Here is a 20,378-nt window from a genome sequence, read left to right as displayed (position 1 = left end):
TGATTATAAGAGGTTATTTTTCAGCAGGTAGATGCCTAGAAAAGCAAATTCCAGCCTGCAGAGAGCTGTGATCAGTCAAGCCTGGCCTGTTTAATAACCTTTGCCTCACCCAAGGCTAGATTTTGTTGGTAAATATTTTGATACACAATATGTACCTATAGCGCAGGTTTCAGACAAAACCTGAAATCTACCAGTGCCTTTGTTTCATTTGTTGAAAATTAGATGGGGGTTCTTTCGAAGATTAAAAACTGAAATACTACAATTTACAGCAATATCTCTACTGAAAACTAATTTCTCGTCTCCCTATACGCTTTAGATTTTCACCATATAAACAGGGAACCTGTGGTCACCCTCCCCCAATAGATGACATTTGTAATAATGTCATTTAAAATGGGAGATTCAAATTTGACATGAAAAACAAACTAAACTCTTATTCTTAAACTGGATTAGAATGGAGCCACCATTAATGTTATCAGTAACTCCTGTGCTTTTTCTACTATGACAAGTCAAAATGTCTACAGTGAAACGAGCCTATGGTTTAGCGCGTATCTTACACCACTTTCAAATAAAATAATTTACTATATAATAAATTTCGCATGTAATTATTTTTATGTATAAGGGGATATATTAAGTTACATAAGCCACTTCTAAAACAAAATAGCCTACTGTAAAAGAGTGAATTAGGCTACAAGTTGCAGGAGAGACATGCATTATTTTTTAAACAGATGCTGTTGAGTGATCCCCCCCCGGGGTTATTTCCCCTTCCAGCAGCAATGTGCTGGAGCTTCCATGTTGAAGTGATTTGATTTGTCTGAAGGCTATAGGATCTTACAGTCTATGTTTAAGCTTTGATAAAGGTTCAGCACAGATTAAAGGCTAATTAATGATAAAGAATGTTGTCAACCAAAATTCACATTTAAAAAGGGACCCGGTTACTCAAGATAATCCACAGACCTTGTTCCCACATGAAACTGCTCGAAACAAATCTGTGGATTATCTTGAGTCACCGGGTCATGATTTCTGGAAAGAGACATTGCTGTTGAGTTTTTCAAATGTTTAAATTTTTTTTTGCCGCTTTGAGCAACATAAGCTGAGTGCCATGTAGTTCCATTTTATTTAAAAAAAATGCAGACATCTCTACAGCTGATAGCTCCAAAACTCACACCAGAACAATTTAGCTGGATAAATAGCATGACAGGTAAGAGGAAAAATATGTATATTTGATTTTGGGGTGAACTGTCCCTTTAAAGCAGTTTCTACAATTCCACAGTAGCTGACTTTAGTATACCACATATATTTTGGCTAACTAAAACATCAGTTGGGACTTTAGTAATGGAAATTTCCTATGTTGATGTATTTTTCCTCAAAAGGCCCCCAGATCAGGACACCTATTTGATATTAAACCTCTTTAATAGCAAAGAAAAAGATCACTGACAAATAATTGTAACATATTTTCTTGTATGTGTGTCATATTGCTAGTCCACCTGTCACAGCGGCTGGTGCATCCATATTTTAATCAGCTGCTTTCATTTCTGTTTCTCATCAGACAGACAGATTTTCCATATGATGATATGACCCCTAACTTGCTTGCCAAGCAGCCGGCAGGGTAAACTAGCAAAGTAATCCAGAAGGCACTTACTAGCAATTAAATGGAACTGATGATTCTAGTAGAAACGCAGGTAGTAATGAAAGCATAGTGGTCTCAGAGAAACAGACCCTTAAGTACACAGACAATTAGGATAATATAGTCTTATCTCAGGCCCCATTCCCTGTATAAAGAAGAGTCAGATGCAATGGAAAAGTGAGCATACACTGAACACCATATATACACACACAACCTCAAGCTTCCTGAACACAGGCCTGCACACACCCTCAACAGAGCAGAGGCTGAAGTAATGACTTTAGCGGAAGGTTAGCCGAGATGCATTAATATTTAATGGGGAGATCCTGGGTGGTGCATGCATATGAGCAGGACTGTCCTCCGGTACCAATCTCTCCCCGGAGCTTCTTGTCATCATGTAGGCAGGCTGTCTCCATCAATCCACATTAGCAACAGAACAACTACCCCTCACTTCAGCTGCACAGACACACATTCCAACATCTATGCAGACGAGCAAACACACCAGTGTTTGTTGGTTCTAGCCAAATACAGTCAGATACAAGCCAGCCCCAAATGTGTATGTGCACTGCCAGCACTCAATCACTGACTTTGCCGGCTTTGGCTCCACTCCCAGACATCAGTACTGACAGGTGAAGAGAACAGGGAGGTGCAGTCCAAGATACAGTTTGAAATATAAAATGTAACGTAAGGTAACGTAAAGTGCCGACTGTGGTTTAGTGGTAGAGCGGGTCGTCCACCAATCAGAAGGTCGGCGGTTCGATCCCAGCTTCTCCCAACCCACATGTCGAAGTGTCCTTGGGCAAGACGCTGAACCCCAAATTGATGTGCCCTCGGTGTGTGTGTGAATGATTAGTACTCCAACTGATGAGCAGTTACCATGAATGGGGTGAATGCGATATGTAGTTGAAGCGCTTTGAGTAGTCAGAAAGACTTGAAAGGTGCTATATAAGTACAGTCCATTTAAAGTTTTTCTTAGCTGCATAAATAAGTCCAAAAGCAAGTGTTGAAATAGAGCGAGTAAGAGGTCATCTGGTGTTCATGCCAATATGTTTGAGTTCTCATGTTTACATTACAGTGCCACGAGCCTGTGACTGATCATGCTTCAAAGCCTTGACCTGCCTGTCTCAGTGAAACTGGACTTGCTGGATTTGTCACTGTCCTTTAAAGAACAACACAAGTAGGTTTATTATCTTATTTTTTTTTCATAACTGATAATTCATAATGTATATTTTTCCACATCAAGATTCTTCAAGCCTCAAGCTTCATCATTAAGTACAGCTCTTTAGAAAACTCTGAAAACTGTTCTTCAATGTGCAGTTTGTAATTAGTAGAAAAGTAGAAGCTCTATTAGCACGGGCAATTGCCAGCTATGAATCTTCACACCTCAGATGAAATATTCACACACTCCCACAAACCTCTTCTCATTTACAGACAGAGTTATACGTCATTGCCACAGTTGCACCAAGGGTCCTTACATCTGAACTTTTTTTCTCAACTAAAACAAAAGGGAGAAGGACACAGAGTAGGTGCTACAACTGTAAACTGGTGATCACTACGGCCACATCCTAAAAGGACTGTGAAAAGATTCTCCATCACACATATGTAACCACTGAAGATTAAGTCACAGCATTCAGATTTCAGTAGGTAGGACAAAGTACAGGGTCACATTCATATTTGTCCTGATTCCTAAATCAAGCATATTTGATACAATTGTCACAATTTTGAGTGCTTTGAGGCTCAGTCAAGATGTGCAGACTGTCAATGGTGAACTGCCATGTTGGTGGTGACTAGTGCAGACTTCTTGTGATCTTGAAATATTAGTCGCCATGTCAAAATTGGGGGTAGTAATTGAGCTTTAAAAGCCTTTCACTACATGCAAGACCTATTCTAAATTTACATCATAAAACTTAAACTAGAATTGGTTTAAGAAAATAAACAAATACAGAAACAAAACTATCGAACAACTATAAAAAAGGTCATGGCCTAAAGGCCTATATAACATTTTCTGTAAGATTTTGCCACTCATTTATTGTGCCCAGGCTGAATGGGTTTGACGTTTCAAAATGGCTGGAATGCATGATGTGATGAATGCTATAAAAGGCTGAGACAATATTAGGCTCCATGAGCGGGCTATGAGGCATGCACCCTGATCTGATGCTTTTCCGGCATGTAGGTATGGTTACACTGAATAAAAATGGGTTACACAGCTCATTACCTTGTAACAACAAGGATTGCAATCACTGACACATTTGAATGAAAGAATGTAGACCAATTTTCAGCTGCCCTTCAAAACTAACAAGTCTTACATTGCATTTGATTAAATGCTGATGGTTTAATCAGCTGCGTCTCCACGACTGCTAGGTGGTTAATGGGGGAAAAGGATCTTGGGTGTGCACTGACTAACCAAGGTAGAGTTGAGCATCCTGATCACACAAGTGTTTCATCTCAAAGTTAAATTACATGATCAAACTGAGCTTTTATTTAATGATCAAAACTGAGCGTGTTCAGTGATGCCACCAGACCAACAATCCTTTAGTTAACCGAACAGCTAAGAGGCCAGGGTTACTGTCAGCATCGCCAGGCGAGTATAGTACATCCAGCTAAAGCTGGAAAGCTAGTGGGACTGTGTCACAATGACTGATTCCTCCATCATCTCAGTATTCTCTCAAACATCAGCACTGCCACAACTTTCTCATTATCACTCACATAAACTACAAGCAAAATCCATTATCTGCTACAGCTTTTCTCCCTCTGCCTCGCTCATCTAATTATTAATCAACACAGCTGCCAGACAGATATTGTTGACCATTGTCAGTCACTCTCACGCAAAGCCTAAAAAACTCAGGCCTTCTCAGTCATGGTTAAAAGTAATAAGGCTACTGTTTTTCAGAAGCACAATGTGACATTACCGTATCTAAAAATTCCCCCTTTTCCTTCAGCTCCCTACCTCCCTACCCTGGGTGTGGCTTATAGCTGCACACTGCTTATAGCAGTTAAACAGGGGGATGGGAGGTGGATCAAGGTATCTATACATCAGCACTACTTGCCTGAATATACTCGGCAGCACTGCCTCACATGTAAATGCAGCCTCTGTTTGCTCCTCCCGTGTCTGCTGATCACTGAGCCTGGTTTATTGTTATGGCGTGCAGTAAATTCTATTGAACTTTGAGCTTCCATCTTGGCAACCACAGGCAGAAAATGTACACTAGTAAAACGTACCAGTACACAAGCAGGTTAATTCAGTAAAATAGACAATAACAGTACAGGCATCAGGTGTTCAGAAATCCAAACATTCTGAAATGTATGCATTGTTTAATATGAGCATCCTCCTAACAATGTTATTTTAATTGCCAAGTAATAGAGCTTTGATTCTCAGCTCAAACCCAATAGACTCCAACTTGGGATAGATTTTTCTTAATGGGATAGTTAAGATTTATACCTAGCAATTCGGCAGCTCGTCCGACATAAATGAACACCAGCAAATGTGGCCTCTTAATAAAAAATTAAAAAACACCCACATCATACAATCTTATGTCAAAATAAATCTCAACTATCCCTTTAAATACCTCAGGCTCAATGGGATCAGGTATTATTTCATTAGTTTTTTCCCCTAAAGCATGTGAAACAAACCATTGTGGTAACATCGCATCTATCTGCATATCTGGTTCTGCCAGTATTTTGAACATTTATCAGTTTAACTAGAAAAATAAAAACATTTTAATGAAGAAAATTATCAATAGATTTATTGGTTATGAAAATAATTGATTATTGCAGCCCTATCACTGGGTCAAATATGCAGAAATCCCCTTAAGTACGGTAGCACAATGACAGGGGATTTACCTACTGCAGTGGCATATGTCACTTGTTCATTTGGGCTCATTAAATGCTGCAATGGTTTAGGCTCGGGTTCTGTTAAAAGAAATTATATACTGCTTTGGGTAGGGTAGGACCTGATCAAAGCTTGACTTACGGGATGATTTTAACAAATGATGGTACATTTCAGTGGTTTACAGAACAGTATTTACGGCTGTGACTACATACCCGATCTTTGACTTCTGCCTGGGCTTGGAGGAGGGTACAATGCAGGCCTTCCTACAGGCCTTCTCTTTGGGCCGTGACTTGCCGTTTCCTTTGTGCTTGCGGTCACGGTGCGTCTTGTACTGTGAGGAAGAGCTGGGGAAGCTCTCAGGGCTCATAACTCTGGGGATGTTCTTCTCCCCACGCTGCCGTGCCTTAGCAATAGCCTCTGATATTATCCTATTGGCCTTCTCCTGCTTGTCCAGTAGATTTGACTCCATCTGATGATGTGTCCTCCGTGGCGCTCTCTTCTCCGATGAGGAGCTGGATGAGGATGAAGACGATGAGGAAGAGGAGGAGGACGATGAGCTGCTCTTCATTGGAGGACTGAGGACCCGTACCTGGCTACCGGGACCATTAGCGTTCTTTCGAGGCTAAGGAAAGAGGGAGAAAAATAAAGAGAAAGATAATTGGCATTTAGAATTATGATCCTCTTTAAGGCAAATATCTCATGAATATTACATACATGATGTCATTTATTGTAGATGACACAAACCCAAACTTAGATGCTGTGATGTGATATAGAAGGACCTAGTGATACACAGACCTATAAAGTTGACACTTGACCTTTAAAGCAGAGTTGAGTGACTGAAGCTGATGTTGTACAAAGACAAGCTTTAGCAGATTCTCAAAAAAGGACAAACAAAAGAAAAAGGTCAGACTGAACTCAGTTTATTTAAGCACAATATAGATTTTGCCACCAATCAGGTGCTACAGGCACAAGTGTCCAACTGCCTAATCATGTATTCCTCCACATATAGAGGTACCAAATAAGCTATTTTCTAGCCGGGTTTGGTATTAAATGCATCCAACCTCTAAGCTTGGTCTTTTTCTGTATAAAAAGATTAGTATTGTTCAAAACACCTGTCTTCATGTTTTGTAACACACAAGTAATGACATTAGAATAAAAAGCCATAAATAACAAGGTTGTTATGAATGTATGAGGCCATTCATACCCCTCAGCTAATAGGTGAGTAATACAAGCAAACCATGGTTTTACAGAAAATGGTGCCAGCACATTGAGATGCCATTGCAGTGTACAATAAGCAGAGGGTGAATGTGATAATCAAATATGAAGAAAAATTACCGTTAACCACAGCAAACCCGTTATGAAATTACAATATACTGTGATGTGACTACTGCTATCACTCATTCAGAAAAACACAACCTTCTGGAGACAGCAGAGCTTGTTGCTCTCCACATCTCAGATGCTGGGGGTGGGGGGTGGACCTGTCTCGCTTTGCATGATGCTCTTTTCAACTCTCAGCCTCCTATGTAACTCTACCAGCAGACCTTCAGCATGAAAAAGGCCGGTTTCTCCCCCAAGAATTCATTTAAATCAGATGGAGAGGACTCTGAAACTCTGAAACCATGTGACATGAAAACTCTGAGCCTGATACAAAAGAAATTCTTTTAGATGGAGTAAGCTATTCAAAGGTAGGGTAAATACTGGCTCAGTGTAGCAGGTTACAGTGAACCTTGCAGACATAAATAATCCAGCCTGGCTGATATATGATAATATGTGAAAAATAGATGGTGTGACTGCGGTTTAGCCTACACAAGCGCTTGTGGTGGGCCTTGAGCCCAGCGGAGAGGAAACCCATAAATGGATGACCTAATCTAAAAATGTGTTGCGTATGCCTACATGGCCCAGGCGCGGCCGGTTGCTTTTTTTCCACACTGCTAGCTAAATAAAGAGAATTAGCTTGAACCTCGCCAACAAAGTGGGGGGAGGGAGTTGAATTACTAGCGATTCAGTTGGAAGGAAAGGGGGAAACAAAAAACAAAACAAAAAAAAACACACACACACACATACACACAAGAGCTGCATTATGATTTTCACGTGTGCAACGCTGCTGAGGCTATTAGGGAGAAATTTACTGGATCATGCTGGAATGTTCTCATTCAAGTTAATGGTAAAAAAAAAAAAAAAAAAAGAGGGGGAGGGGTTGAAAGCAATGCTTAAGAGCGGAAGAACATGAGGGCACATGAAAGAAGCAGCAAGAGAAAGAAAAAAAAATATGAAAACAGGCTTCTATCAGAGAGAGAGGGAGAGAGAGAGAAAAGATAAAATGCACCAAAACTGAGAGCACTGCAGCTGTGTAATACATCTATAAATAACTGAAATTACAGCCTGCCAGCACTGCAGTGATTTCAATCTCTCTAGCAGCACGTAGTCCCGCGAAAACGTTGGGGACCATTACAGCCCATGAAAAGGTAGAGTAAGCTTCATTTGGGCCGGCCAGCTTTCCCTTGCTCTCACCCCCTCATTTCCACATGTAGTGAGCTCACTGGTGACTGACAGGTTCAACTCATGGAGGACACACACACACACACACGCACACACAAACGTGCGCACACACACACATCATGCACTGTACATAAACTACAGCGCAGGGCAGCTTGGAGAGAGGAATTCAAAGGACGATGAGAAAGGGATGTATGGAATGAATAGGGAGTGGGGGTGGGGGGAAAACACTGTAAAGCTAGTGTGCCTTGATAAGGTCTAGTACTGCACAGCAAAGCAAATGAGTATGGAGGGGAGGAAAATAAAGCAGCAATGAGTTCAAGATGGCGGCAGTGCAGCATGAGCCAGTAGCAGAGGAGGTTGTTCAGTTCCTGCCGGCCCCTCCTCCTCCCCCTCGTCCCTCCTCCCTTCCAGCTCTCAGAGCAGCTCACTTACCCTTCCTCTTGGCCTCTTCACTGTAGACATGGTGTTTTTTTTCTTCCTCTTTCCTCCCCCTCTCCAACCGGCTAACAAAAGCCTTGCTCTTTCGCCGGTTTTTTTCCCTCTCCGTTGCTCGCTTGCGCTTTCTCTTACAAAATACACTGACTCTTTCCCTTTCAACAGTCGTTTTCTCTCACTCTTCCTTGAGCCGTGTGTCCCCCCCTCCCCTCCCTCTCTTCTCGTTTGCCTCCCCTCCTCCTCCCCGGTAAGCTCTTCTCCTCAGGCAGAGAGCGCTGGAGCCGTTCGTCTCCTCCTCCCCCAGCAGGCAGGGCTCAAGAGGAGCGCATGGGAGCTCTCTCTCTCTTTCTCTCTCTCTCTCTCTCTCTCTCTCTCACCCTCGTTTGTCTCTTCACAGGGTGATGAGGGAGCAACGCTGTGGGCGGTAGAGGAGGTGCGTGGCAGTCCAGGAAGCTCTCATTCTGCTGCTGCGTGCTGCTTCGCCGTTGTCCGGCTTCACCAAAGTCTCCCTCACTCTCTCTCTGTGCGTGTGTGTCAAGAGTTGCCTTCCCCTGCCTCCTCTCTCCTCCCCACTCATTGATTTCTCTTTCCGCCTGCCTTTCGTGTTCTCTCTCTATGCCTCTCTGAGCCTTCTCCCTCGCATTTCTCGTTCTTTCTTGCTCTTTCCGCTTTTCCGTTTCCCTTTTTGCGCCTCTCCTCGTCTTCTTCACCAGTCAGGATAAGGTAGGTTACTCCTTTTATTACACACAAAAAAGCTTTTGTGTTAGCTTGCTTGTTTGGCCAGTTGTTATTTCCTCCTTTTCCCCACTTGTCTTTTTCCTCGTTCTTCCTCGCTGCCCTCCTCTCTCCTTGGCTGGGGCGTGTATGGCGAGCTCGAGACTCTGGCAGGCAGAGCGGCGGAAAATGAAAGCACAAAGCAGCAAAATGCATCAGCATGAATATTAGAGATGTCGTTAAAACCCTCGATTTTCTCTCTCTCACTCGCTCACTCACTCACTCGCTCTCTCACTCTCTCTCTCTTTGTAAGGAAGTAGGCCAGCAGATGGTGCTAGCAGTTATTACATTAACTTTCACAACTTAACCCCCGAAGTACTGGGTTTTGCCAACACCACAGATTGTCAACATCATAGCTTTTTTTGTCCCCATGTAGGTTACTGCCAATGACAGTGCTGATTTATTTATGGAACAGCATCATAGAGAAAAGCAAGATGAACAAACAGATAAACAATTCTCAAAGGCTAAAAATGTATTCCTGATACTAACAACACGCAAAGTTGCAGACATTTAAGACAGCAGTGTACAGCAGACTTTCTACTTCCTAACCATACCAGACACATGCAGCCTACTCTGCGCTGAGTCTCCAGTGGTGAATTCAAACACTTGAGGTCAAGGCCTGGTCACCCTACTATGACTCTTGGGGGAAAAAAAATTCCAAGAGGGGAAACTGGTATGTGTCCAATACATGCATCTCTTCCTGTGCGCCAGAAGAGATCTTCGGAGGTGTGAGCCGGCCTTTCAGGGGACTCCTGACAGCATGATGCAGGGGCCATGTGCACCGGCTGGCACATGGTATTGGGAGTTATGAAGAGACACATGGCTGGCCTGAAGCCCGGTACAGTAAACAACACTACTGGGTCAGGCCAGTTACTGACAGATAGCCCATCAGCTTTTAAATCTGTATTTACTGTGCAAAATCAGCTGAACATGCTTCTTTCTCAGCCAACACACCCTGTTCACTTTTCATGCAGCTGCACGCATTGGCATATGTGAGCTGCCTAGTGCAACCAGGACTACCGGCCACATATCTGGGGCTAGGAAGGGGTATGCTTTTGACCCCATGTCTCAAAAGAGTTAAAAAAAAAAAAAAAAAAAAAAAAATATATATATATATATATATATATATATATATATATATATATATATATATATATATATATATATATATATATATATATATATATATATATATATATATATATATGACCACATCTGATTCAAAACATTAACACCTTTTAAAACATGATATGTTAATACATATCTCCTGACAGATGACGCTGACTACAGGCAGCTGACTTAAAGAGATTAGTAAACAACACACACAATAAAGACATCACAGGGGATCTTCCACAAGATCTTTAAAAGCAAAGAAAGATCATAACAAGCATATATCTCTAAGGAACCATTTTGGTAAATATGAAATGTTCTCTGTGTGCTTCTATGACAAGAGCCTGACCTCCAGACAGGAACTTTGATGTGACTTTTTGTGGTTTTGGGGCATGCGTGGCCCATAAAATGTTATTTTGTATTATTTTTTGCATAACTTATATTTTTATTGTTCCATTCCGATCCCTCTCTGCCCAAGGCAAAGCTACATATTGTGAATTTATTCAAATATGGTGCGAAATATGTGGGTGAGCGTGTGTAGGTTACAACACAATATTGCTTTACATTGCATGTTGAAACCGAAAGCCTAAATAAAGTTATATGCAACTGACCAACTGGAATGGTGTGGACAGCCTTATTCAAACTGTGTATGTGTGAGTGCATGTGTGTGTGTGTAAGAAGAGAAGGGGAAGGTTATAAGATCAGTGCCAACCACTGCCAACACACAGGTGTAATGGTGGCATTGGAAGTTCTCTCGCTATATCTCTGTGGTTTGTGCAGTTTTACATTTTACAGCTTTGTATATCATACAGAGACAGAGATAACTGCCATGTGTGCATAACAACAGATGTCCTTTCCAAGTGTGTGCAGCAGTAGGCATCAGATCCACCTGCCAGGCCAGGCCTTGGAGTTTGGACTTTAAAGCAGACCACATGCTTACTGGGAGGTGAGCAAGAGGGTCCTCTCCAAGCTAAACAAATCCACTGTTAGATTATGCCCACCAGGGTACACTGCCTAGGGGTGAGCTTTGACTACACACACACACACACCTCAACAGTGCAATGCATGTTAAAACTCATAGGCATAGTCTCTACCTAACCATCACAAACAGTTATAACAAAAACAAAACTGTGTCCTTCATTACTGCATCTGCCTTAAATGTACATAATCATGCAACCTCATGCACGTGCAACAACAGAGAATGGCCTTTCTGCTGTAAAGGTGGAAAAATGAGCTATGCTTAAAGAAACAATTGCCATCTACAATCCAAATAAAGCACTCCCAACAGCTAATAGACTACTTGATGCATAAAATAGGCAAGAGGTGACAGACATGTACAGTGTCTGAATAACACCTTATTTAAAACAGAAAGACTTATTTACCCTACGTGGCTGTTAGTGATAATAAAATATTTTTTCTTCTCTGGAAAGGTTTGTTTGTGTGTGTCACAACAACAGCAAAGACAGAAAGAGCAAAAGAGAATAACAGTCAACAACACACACATGCTTCAACTGTCACATGGCATGAAGCCACAGCTCCTTGGCAACTAAACGGTTAATATGCAAACAAGCCTGGCAGCTTTGTATGAGGGGGAGTGGCTTCCTTTAAGGACAGATGAGGGAGGGAAGGGGAAGAGGAGGGGAGGGGAGTAGAGGAAGGGGAGGGGAGTAGCAGAGCTGGTGAAAGGAAGTGAGTGGAAAATGTGTGTGTGTGTGTGTGTGTGTGTGTGTGTGTGTGTGTGTGTGTGTGTGTGTGTGTGTGTGTGTAGAGAGAGCGGTAGGGTGGCTGTAGAGGCACAGGTGTCTGTCTCTGAACACTCCATTACTTCCTCATCAAAGGGACTGTATTACTGCGCCACTGCTCTCATTTCTTGCTAATACCGGAGTGAGAGTCTCCACTAACTCACCATTAGGGAAATGAGAGCTGAGAGCTAGCACTGACTGAAAATGACAAGATGGCTAGCACCCACTGGTGCTTCAGAGTCTACAGCTAGCTGCTACTCTCATACACCATGGATGTATAAAGAGTACTGGATAACTGGATACAGCGTCGGAGGCGGGCCCCCGTTCGTTTCTATCAAAGTTACTCAGTGGTGCATGAAGCCAAAAAAGCCACTTCCTGCTGTAATGAAATTACCCAGATGAATCAATTCTGCGCTGGCCAAGCCAGCTAACTTCCGGTTTAGCCCTCTGCTAACTTAAATGGGGATAAAATGATTTAATCATGCGACTCTTCTAGACTTACCAAATGTTACCAGACCGAATGGATCAAATTCTGATGGCGAAACTAGTCATTTTACGAGGGTTGCGACGCTCAAAAAAATGATCTACCGTTTTACAGCCGCGTCTTTCACAATGTAAGTCTATGGTGAAAAAGGTATTTTTGGGCCAGTATGCATCACGTGACGTACCCGGAAGTTAATTCATGGTTTGGCCACTATGTCAGATTGGCTTCAAAGCCTGGCGCACTTCCTGGGGACTTGTCATACACAGAGATGAAATCCATAGCCAACTGGAATATAATGTCATCCAGTGTTAATGGCAACATTTTCCATGGTGCACTGAATGACAAAAAAAGGCCTTTTGATCCATTATTTTGATCATTAGCCAATAATCCCAAACATTTTTATACAATGTTTTCAAAGGGATGCATGCAAATCCAAATCCTCATAACTGATTATCAAAATTGTCACTGACTGATTTTCTGTCAATAAAATAATGCAGCACTATTGGATTCTTTCATTCGAAATGAGTGAACATCCATCAGAGAGTGACCAGTGTTTCCCACAGGTTCAGAACTGATTTTTGGTGGTTTGACATCCAACACCTGAGTGTGCACTCAAATAGTTTTATTATTCGTAAGACTGCGCATGAATGCTGCATTCTGGGAGCCTTTTTTGTTTGTTTTTTGGATGTTGTCAGATGTATTTTGGTGGGCGGCCCACAGAAATTCTGTATATGGGAAACAAAAGCATTTGTAAGTGATCAAGTTTGAGTTACTCAACATGAGAAGCTGCTCTCTTGTACAACTCTACCACAAAACAACATAATGACATAAAAAAAAGGGCCTGATAAACAAAGACATCACTTTCACCACCAACCTTGGTTGTACCTTTGCCTCACTTTTCACACTTCCTTGAAAATGTTTCTCAGTGCTATTTACTAAGAATAGACTTCAGTGTTTCTCACAAAAATAAAAACATCACAGATGCCTCATCGTCACCCATCACCCGATCTCATAGCTATGGCTTAGTTAATGAAACATAGATTGCACTGTTAAGTCTAGGTGTGAAAAAAAAAAAAAAAAAAAAAAAAAAAAAAAAAGATTAGGCCCTACTAATTAGGCCTACGGCTGCAGGCCAGTTCGCAGCCACACTGGAGTGTGAGGCAGCAGCAGGGTTGATAAATGAAAGGAGACAGGATGCACAGCAATACTTCATCAACCAATTAAATACAGCACCCTGCATTAATGATCCTTTATTCAGGACCAAGAATGAAGCTGGGCTGAGCATGGTGCCCTCTAGAGAAGCTGCTGAAAGTCTAACAGAGCATTATTACTACAGTCTGGCCCGCTCCACTGTGACAGCCTTACCGAGCCAGATAGAAGAACTGCACAGGGAGAAACAGGATAGTACAAGCTCACAATACAAAAAGAGTGCACTTCAGTTGCAATGTCATTGTAAGAAAACAACTAAATTGTGTTTTAATACTTTCTTAAAATGTATTTATCGTGGTTAGTTACCTGATTATTTGTGTTGGGTTTTTTTTTAAGCAATGTCTGGATTTAAATTCATACAGCAACAAACCTTTGCACATGGGTGCTTTTCCCACTATCCTCTATCATTGGCCAATGGCAAGTGAGAGTAAACTACCCTGCTGCTATGCTCAAAAGGCACACTTCATTCACCTTCCCACACAGACTTTCCAACTGATCAAGGAACACATACCAGTGATGTTATGTAGTTTCTTGGCTACAATAATCAATTCAAATGAATTATTAATTCCAAAATAGACATGCACAATTTACTTCCAAATTTAGTTTGGCACAGACTTATAACTTAGGGGCAATTTAAGCCATCAAACATAATTTTGAGTGTTAAAGAGAAAGCTACTAAAAGTCACTTATTTTGTTTCTAACAATAATAATCCTACTAGTGACTATTGGTCATATGGGAATTGATATTGCTGCATCCTCAGGGTTAACCATGCAATATGCCCAACATATAAAAAGTAGTAAGCAAAGTTCAAGTCTGACAACTGTACTGAACTCAGAAGTGTGTGTGTGTGTGTGTGTGTGTGTGTGTGTGTGCTTCAGACTTGTGTCACCATGGGGACAAAAATTGAGGTCCCCATGGGTAGAGACTGCTTTTTGAGGGTTAACACTTGGTTTTAGGGTACAGGTTAGAATTTGGTTATGTTAGGGTAAGGGGATAGGAAAAGCATTATGTCAATGACTGTCCCCCAGGGGAATAGTGAAACAAAAGTGTGTGCGCGTGTGTGTGTGTGTGTGTGTGTGTGTGTGTGTGTGTGTCTGGGATATTTATAGTTAAAATACACGTGTACCTGTAAAGCTCAAAGGATCATGATCACAGACAAACAGAAAACAACATGTGCACATGCAAACACCCCATTTCCTTCCCTCCTTCCTTTCACACACACACACACACACACACAAACACACAAACACTCATTCACTCTCTAAGACAAACAATAATCTTAACAGCTATGGCAGGGATGTGTCTCTCCACTACAGCCCTGCTGCACTCCCAAGCAACTCCAATCCGACAGGCATTAACAAAGACAGCCTGTTCGCTCACTATTATGCAGTTAGCTAAGTGGCTCCTTTATTTAATCAAGTTCAGCACAGACAGCCATTCCTATTGCTAATAAAAAGGTTTATGAGCGCTGACAGATCCATGTGACGTGTTACAGGTACCGCATGTTGTACCTAGTCATCTGGCTAGGACAGAATTGAACACTAGGGGGTGACTGTGAGGAGAGAGAGAGCAGGAATGCATGGTAAAGAGAGAAGATGTCTTCCATCACCTTTATGTGAGGTGGCTGTCATATCTGAATCAGTCTAGTGACATCAGAAAAATACCAAAAGGAATTAAGAAACAATGCACAATACTATGCAACAAGTTGCGATATTAATATTAATCTTGCCTGATCCCTGTTTTGTGTCTTGGTTTAGTTTGGCCTGTAAAAAACAGCTGTGACTTGGGTTTTAGAGTTGTGCAGAATACAGAGTATAGCCTAAGCCTGGCTCTGTGCCAATCAGGCCCAATGACTCAGAAGAGCAGGCAGTGATTCTAACTAGGGCATCTGCCCTTCTTGCATCTTTCAGTGTGTCAGCTCAGAGTGCAGTCGCTCAGCAAGATTTAAGATGATATTTTAAGGGCTAGCACTATGGGCAAGCACTAGCGATTATGAGCCAAAGTGAAAGCAAGAGGCCATCCATCCACAGAGGGACACACTTCACAATTAGTAGCTGACTCCTGGATTTTACATACCAGTAGATCCTTTCCTATTCAAATACAGTTCACCACTGCAGGTCTCTTTGTGGAACATTTGTGGAATTGCTACAAGTCATCAGTAGTGGCATGCCAATTTCACACAGAGAAGAGTGCCTTGCTGGAATTTCTGTCTTGCAAACCTTAAAGGTGGGGTATGCGATTCTAAACTAATACATGACTTTTTTGTCAAATTCAGTGAATATCTCCTCATGGTCCACTAGCTGTCTGTTCAGTGTGTGCGCTGAAAAAACCTCTGGTGTTTGTACACAGCCCTGGCTCTGTTTAACGGGAAACAAACAAAGTGGCTCGGATGGAGCCACACAACACTATTCCAGCCATGATGTGTGTGTCAGGTAACGTTCAATGACTTGCCCACGGACATTCAGCTTACTTTCTAGTTTGCCAAGATATGCTGTTGTTGTGATGTTAGCTATAGTAGCAGGGGAGTTGTGAGTATTGCTGTTTGGAGCTGGTTTGCTGGCTCTGGGAAACCGTCTCATCCTCTCTGGCTGTTAGCTTCTTAGCAGCAACTGTAGCGACAATTTGCTAACCCACAACCTAGCTAACATTAGTTAAATCATGGTATTTGTCATGGTATTGGATTTTCTCCAGAATCGCATACCCCACCTTTAAAGGATGATTCTAGTTTATTATAACTTGGATATTATTTTTGTAGATTTGGCCATCGTTTCTATCAGTGATGCTAACAATGCAGTCACCAAGGGCTTTGTTGTCGTTATATATTTCCAGTTTTCAGTAAAGTCTCAAAGGACAAGAAACACAAGCGATCAAACAGGTTATAAAAAATAGCCAGATTATCTAAACCACCTAATTTGGAAATCTAAACTAATCAAATGTAGGGCTGCCGCGAGTAGTTGACGTAAGTCGAACCTGAAAATAGGTCAACATCGACGTTTTTAACCGACGCCTGGTTTTTCATTGTTTTTCTTTCAACATCACTACATAATTGCTGTGTCATGATGACAGCGTGGCAGTGCAGGCATGTTTATTTGTGCTTTAGAACATAACCACTGTAAAACAATCAGAAAATAATGTTTTATTTCTCTGATTCACTGGCTTTCTCCTACTGGCGCTCCCTCTCCTTATTCACTCTTTATGTCGCTCAGCCATAGCTGTCTCTCTCAAACAAATGGACACAAACTAAAAGAAGCTTTATGGTATCGCTATTTTTCAGCATAGACTGCAAGCCAGACACAGACTCCGAAGCTGGGTACACGAAATAAACCAAGCCAGGACACAACTGGGAGAGTATCATAGTTTGGTCCATGAACCGGTTTCAGTGATATTTCAGGCCGATTGTGGAGGAGTGTGACCGGTCTGATCGTGGGATTGGCCACCGCAGTGTGACATTGGGTTGCCTTTCTGAAACCATACTGTTGTCTATTCATTAGTAAGGAGAGCTTTTTGATATCTTTTGTCTTTGTAGCTGTTTAATATAAATCCATAAAGTCTTCTGCCTGCTACATTAAAAATTCCATTAAGTGTTTGGGCTTATTTTACATTGATTGACGGAGCCAGTGTGTGTGTGTGTTTATTTTTATCATGTTGGAGTTGCCAGTTTAAACCTACAGTTTTGCACTTCGATATGTAAACCTTTGTTTACATTTTGTTTTGTGCTGCATTATACAATGACATACAGTCACCAAACAAATGGTCAATTTGAGTTTTTGGAGGAAAATGAATCGTTTAGATTAATCGGTAAAATACTCGATAGATTAAATCAATAGAAAAAATGAGGTTAGTGGCAGCCCTAATCGAAAGTTAACTTATTTAACAGTATTTGATGGTTCCTTTGAAATGAGACTCTTCCCAATAACAGGGACTTGAAAGCAGCACACTTCCTAAGAAGTGACAATTTTGCATCAATGTGTTTTGCTTATTGAACAGCTCAAGGTTTTTGTGTAACTTACATACTGAAAAAAAATCATGAACCTTCTTTAAGGATGGTTTTTAACTGTGGTTGTTCTGAGTAATGACGTAGTGCTCTCTGAATCAGATGACACAGCAGGTCAGACACGAGGCAGGGAAGTGAAGTTGAAATGTGCAAAACAAGCAAGCCGGATGATGCCATTCATTAATGGGAACGTCGGTGCAAACTGAAGAGTGGAGCTGAGAGAAAGTCCCTTAGGATGCGAAAGGGAGAAAGCCAGACAGAGACCGAGAGCGAGGGGAGGAAAGAGGGAGGGGAAATCAGCAAGGGGCTTAATGCCAGACCTTTTCAACTCCTTCATTATTGAAGCAGTGCAAAGTGAGAGCAGGGCCAATGCCTGCGAAAAAAGGAACACACACAGAGGCACCTATGTACATCTGCACACAAGCAAGACAGAGAGTGGGTGTGCAGCCGACCTGCAGCCTTCAGAATATGATGAAGTAAGGATTTTTCCCCCCGCTCTGATTTCCACCTCCTCATCGGTGCGAGGCAGATGTCTGTGGAGTGAATCTCTGCTGGAATGGTAGAGGCCAGGCACACAGGCTTTCTCCCTCCAAGAAAGGGAACATAATGAACAGGATCGCCTCTACTCCATTAACATGAGAAGCATTTTATAAACGAATAAGAAAAATATACATAGCTAAAAATGTGGATTAGAAGGAATGTTGTGTTTTCTGTTTAGTCAAAATAACAGATATTTGGTTTGAAACGGAAACCAGCTAATAAGTACATAAATACATCTTAAAATATAATTTCATAATCATGCCAGACACGGTAGTCTACAACTGTTTGATCTGAGAGAGCAAGCTGTCAGAGGTGGATTGTATTGTTTCAGTATCCTTCAGTTGCTGCATTTCATCCTATTGTGGCCATAAATATTCATAAATCAACTGAGCTCAGTACAGCCAATCATCATGACAATCAGAGTGACTGTCGGGCTGTGAGACAGAGCAGACAAAGAGCAGCAAGTGATGACAAAGAAACATCTTAATGAAAAATACAGAAATAGTAAATTAAAATTAATTCATGAAATCCACTGTACTTAGAAATTAGCAATTTTTTCTGCGCATGTTTCTGTCACTGAAGGGAAGAAGTCAATGGATAAAGACAGAAAGATCAGAGGCTGTGTTAAACCCAAATATACATGGCACTGTAGAGACTTTTTTTACTTTTCTAAACTTTTTTATCACTACTTGATCTCCATTCTCAGGGAATAACCACGTTATCATAGGGCCAGGAAGAGAACTACTGGTAGGCTTGTTCTTCAGCAGACTAAAATTTTCTTCTTCTTCCTTCTTATGTAAAAACAACAAAATGCCACCATTTGTTTTAAGTGATATTTTAGCATACTTTTCCTACAAAAAAAACTTCACTACTGCACTTACTCAAAGTACAATAATACAATAAACATTTCAATAGAAAAAGTTCAAATACAACCGTTTGGTGACACAATAAGTACAATGGCTTATTAATCGCAATGTCAATTATTTCATGTTAAGTTTACATACTTTTCCAATTTTACTGGCCCTGGCTTTTCCTCACATTGCACCTGACATTTTGGAAACACTCTACCATTGATCAAATTTTATCTCAACAGTTTTGCTTCAATAAACCCAGCTTAAAAAAGGTTTTAGGGGTGTGCATCTATCCCTTATAGCCAATTCAACACAAAAACGATACACATAAATGTCATTTTTTTAAAATCTGACACAGACTTAGAGTCAATTAAGATTCAATCTCAGTTAAATTCAGATTTGATACAGTAAAATGTCATTTTCACTTGGCACTTGTACAGTGTAATTTTCACTGGCAGTAACTCATTTTGACTGGCAGTTCCTCACATTAAATTTCAGACATTAAATAGATAACCTTCAAACTTATGTCTGCTACACCAACAGTAGTACACAATGGCCATTGATACACAGGACACATTTTGTGGTTTGGATCTGTTGTATCTCTGTCTTAGAATCTGGCATGCATCGATTGATATGTACACCCTTGTACGTTCTACTTGTTAATTTGGTATACATTTGTTTTTTTTAAAAATGTATGAAAAACATTACAAATCTGTAGGCGTTCAATTCGGAAACCTATTATGAGTTCTTTCGCATTGGGGGTACTAACGTAAAATAGCTAGGCTAAATAAAATTGCTATTACAAGCTATCATCCAAAAGGGACTACACTGGTTTTGGTAGAGGTGGTGGTGTGTGGTACCACTTATGAGAGTATATGGGAGTCTAGCCACATTTTACTCCACCAAGCCAAGGAAACCTGCACATTAACAGGAATCCAAAGATGGGCTCGACACTCGAATGACTGCTGTGACAGTCAACCCGGATTTCTCAAGATTAAAAATAACCACTTTGCAAAGTGCTATAAAGCAAACAACAAGAACAAAATTAATAGAACCACTTTTGATGAAATGGGTAAACTAAGACATGTCCTTAAAGGCCATCCAAGAGATTCTGTCAACAATTACGAGTTTTTTTTTGACGAGGTGTTTTTTTTTGTCTTTGTTTATTTAAATTTACCTTTTTGTGAACATGTATGACAGTTCTGTAGCTTGACTCAATACACAGTGAGTGACGATACATTAATGACATACCAGTTACAACAGTGAACTTTCAACTTCAAAAGTTAACA

The 20,378-nt window shown here is 41.1% G+C and overlaps 1 protein-coding gene across 9 annotated transcripts in view; it reads right to left on the bottom strand.

Annotated features, from left to right (window-relative positions):
• The window catches only part of chd9 (chromodomain helicase DNA binding protein 9), a 72,350-nt gene that overhangs the window by 40,044 nt on the left and 11,928 nt on the right, over positions 1 to 20,378 (bottom strand). For 8 of the 9 annotated variants that reach the window (XM_044205525.1, XM_044205544.1, XM_044205508.1 and 5 more), the window contains one exon: positions 5,663 to 6,072. In XM_044205525.1, coding sequence (XP_044061460.1) covers positions 5,663 to 6,072 — 410 coding nt within the window. Of the gene's footprint in view, positions 1 to 5,662; positions 6,073 to 8,381; positions 10,257 to 20,378 lie in introns of those variants that run through there. The other variant, XM_044205560.1, reaches the window with a different exon arrangement.

The sequence above is a fragment of the Siniperca chuatsi genome, linkage group LG1 (assembly GCF_020085105.1).
Source record: "Siniperca chuatsi isolate FFG_IHB_CAS linkage group LG1, ASM2008510v1, whole genome shotgun sequence".
NCBI classification, from domain to species: Eukaryota; Metazoa; Chordata; class Actinopteri; order Centrarchiformes; family Sinipercidae; genus Siniperca; species Siniperca chuatsi.
The sequence above is the reverse complement of the archived record's forward strand: the minus strand, read 5'-3'. Positions and strand labels throughout refer to the sequence as shown.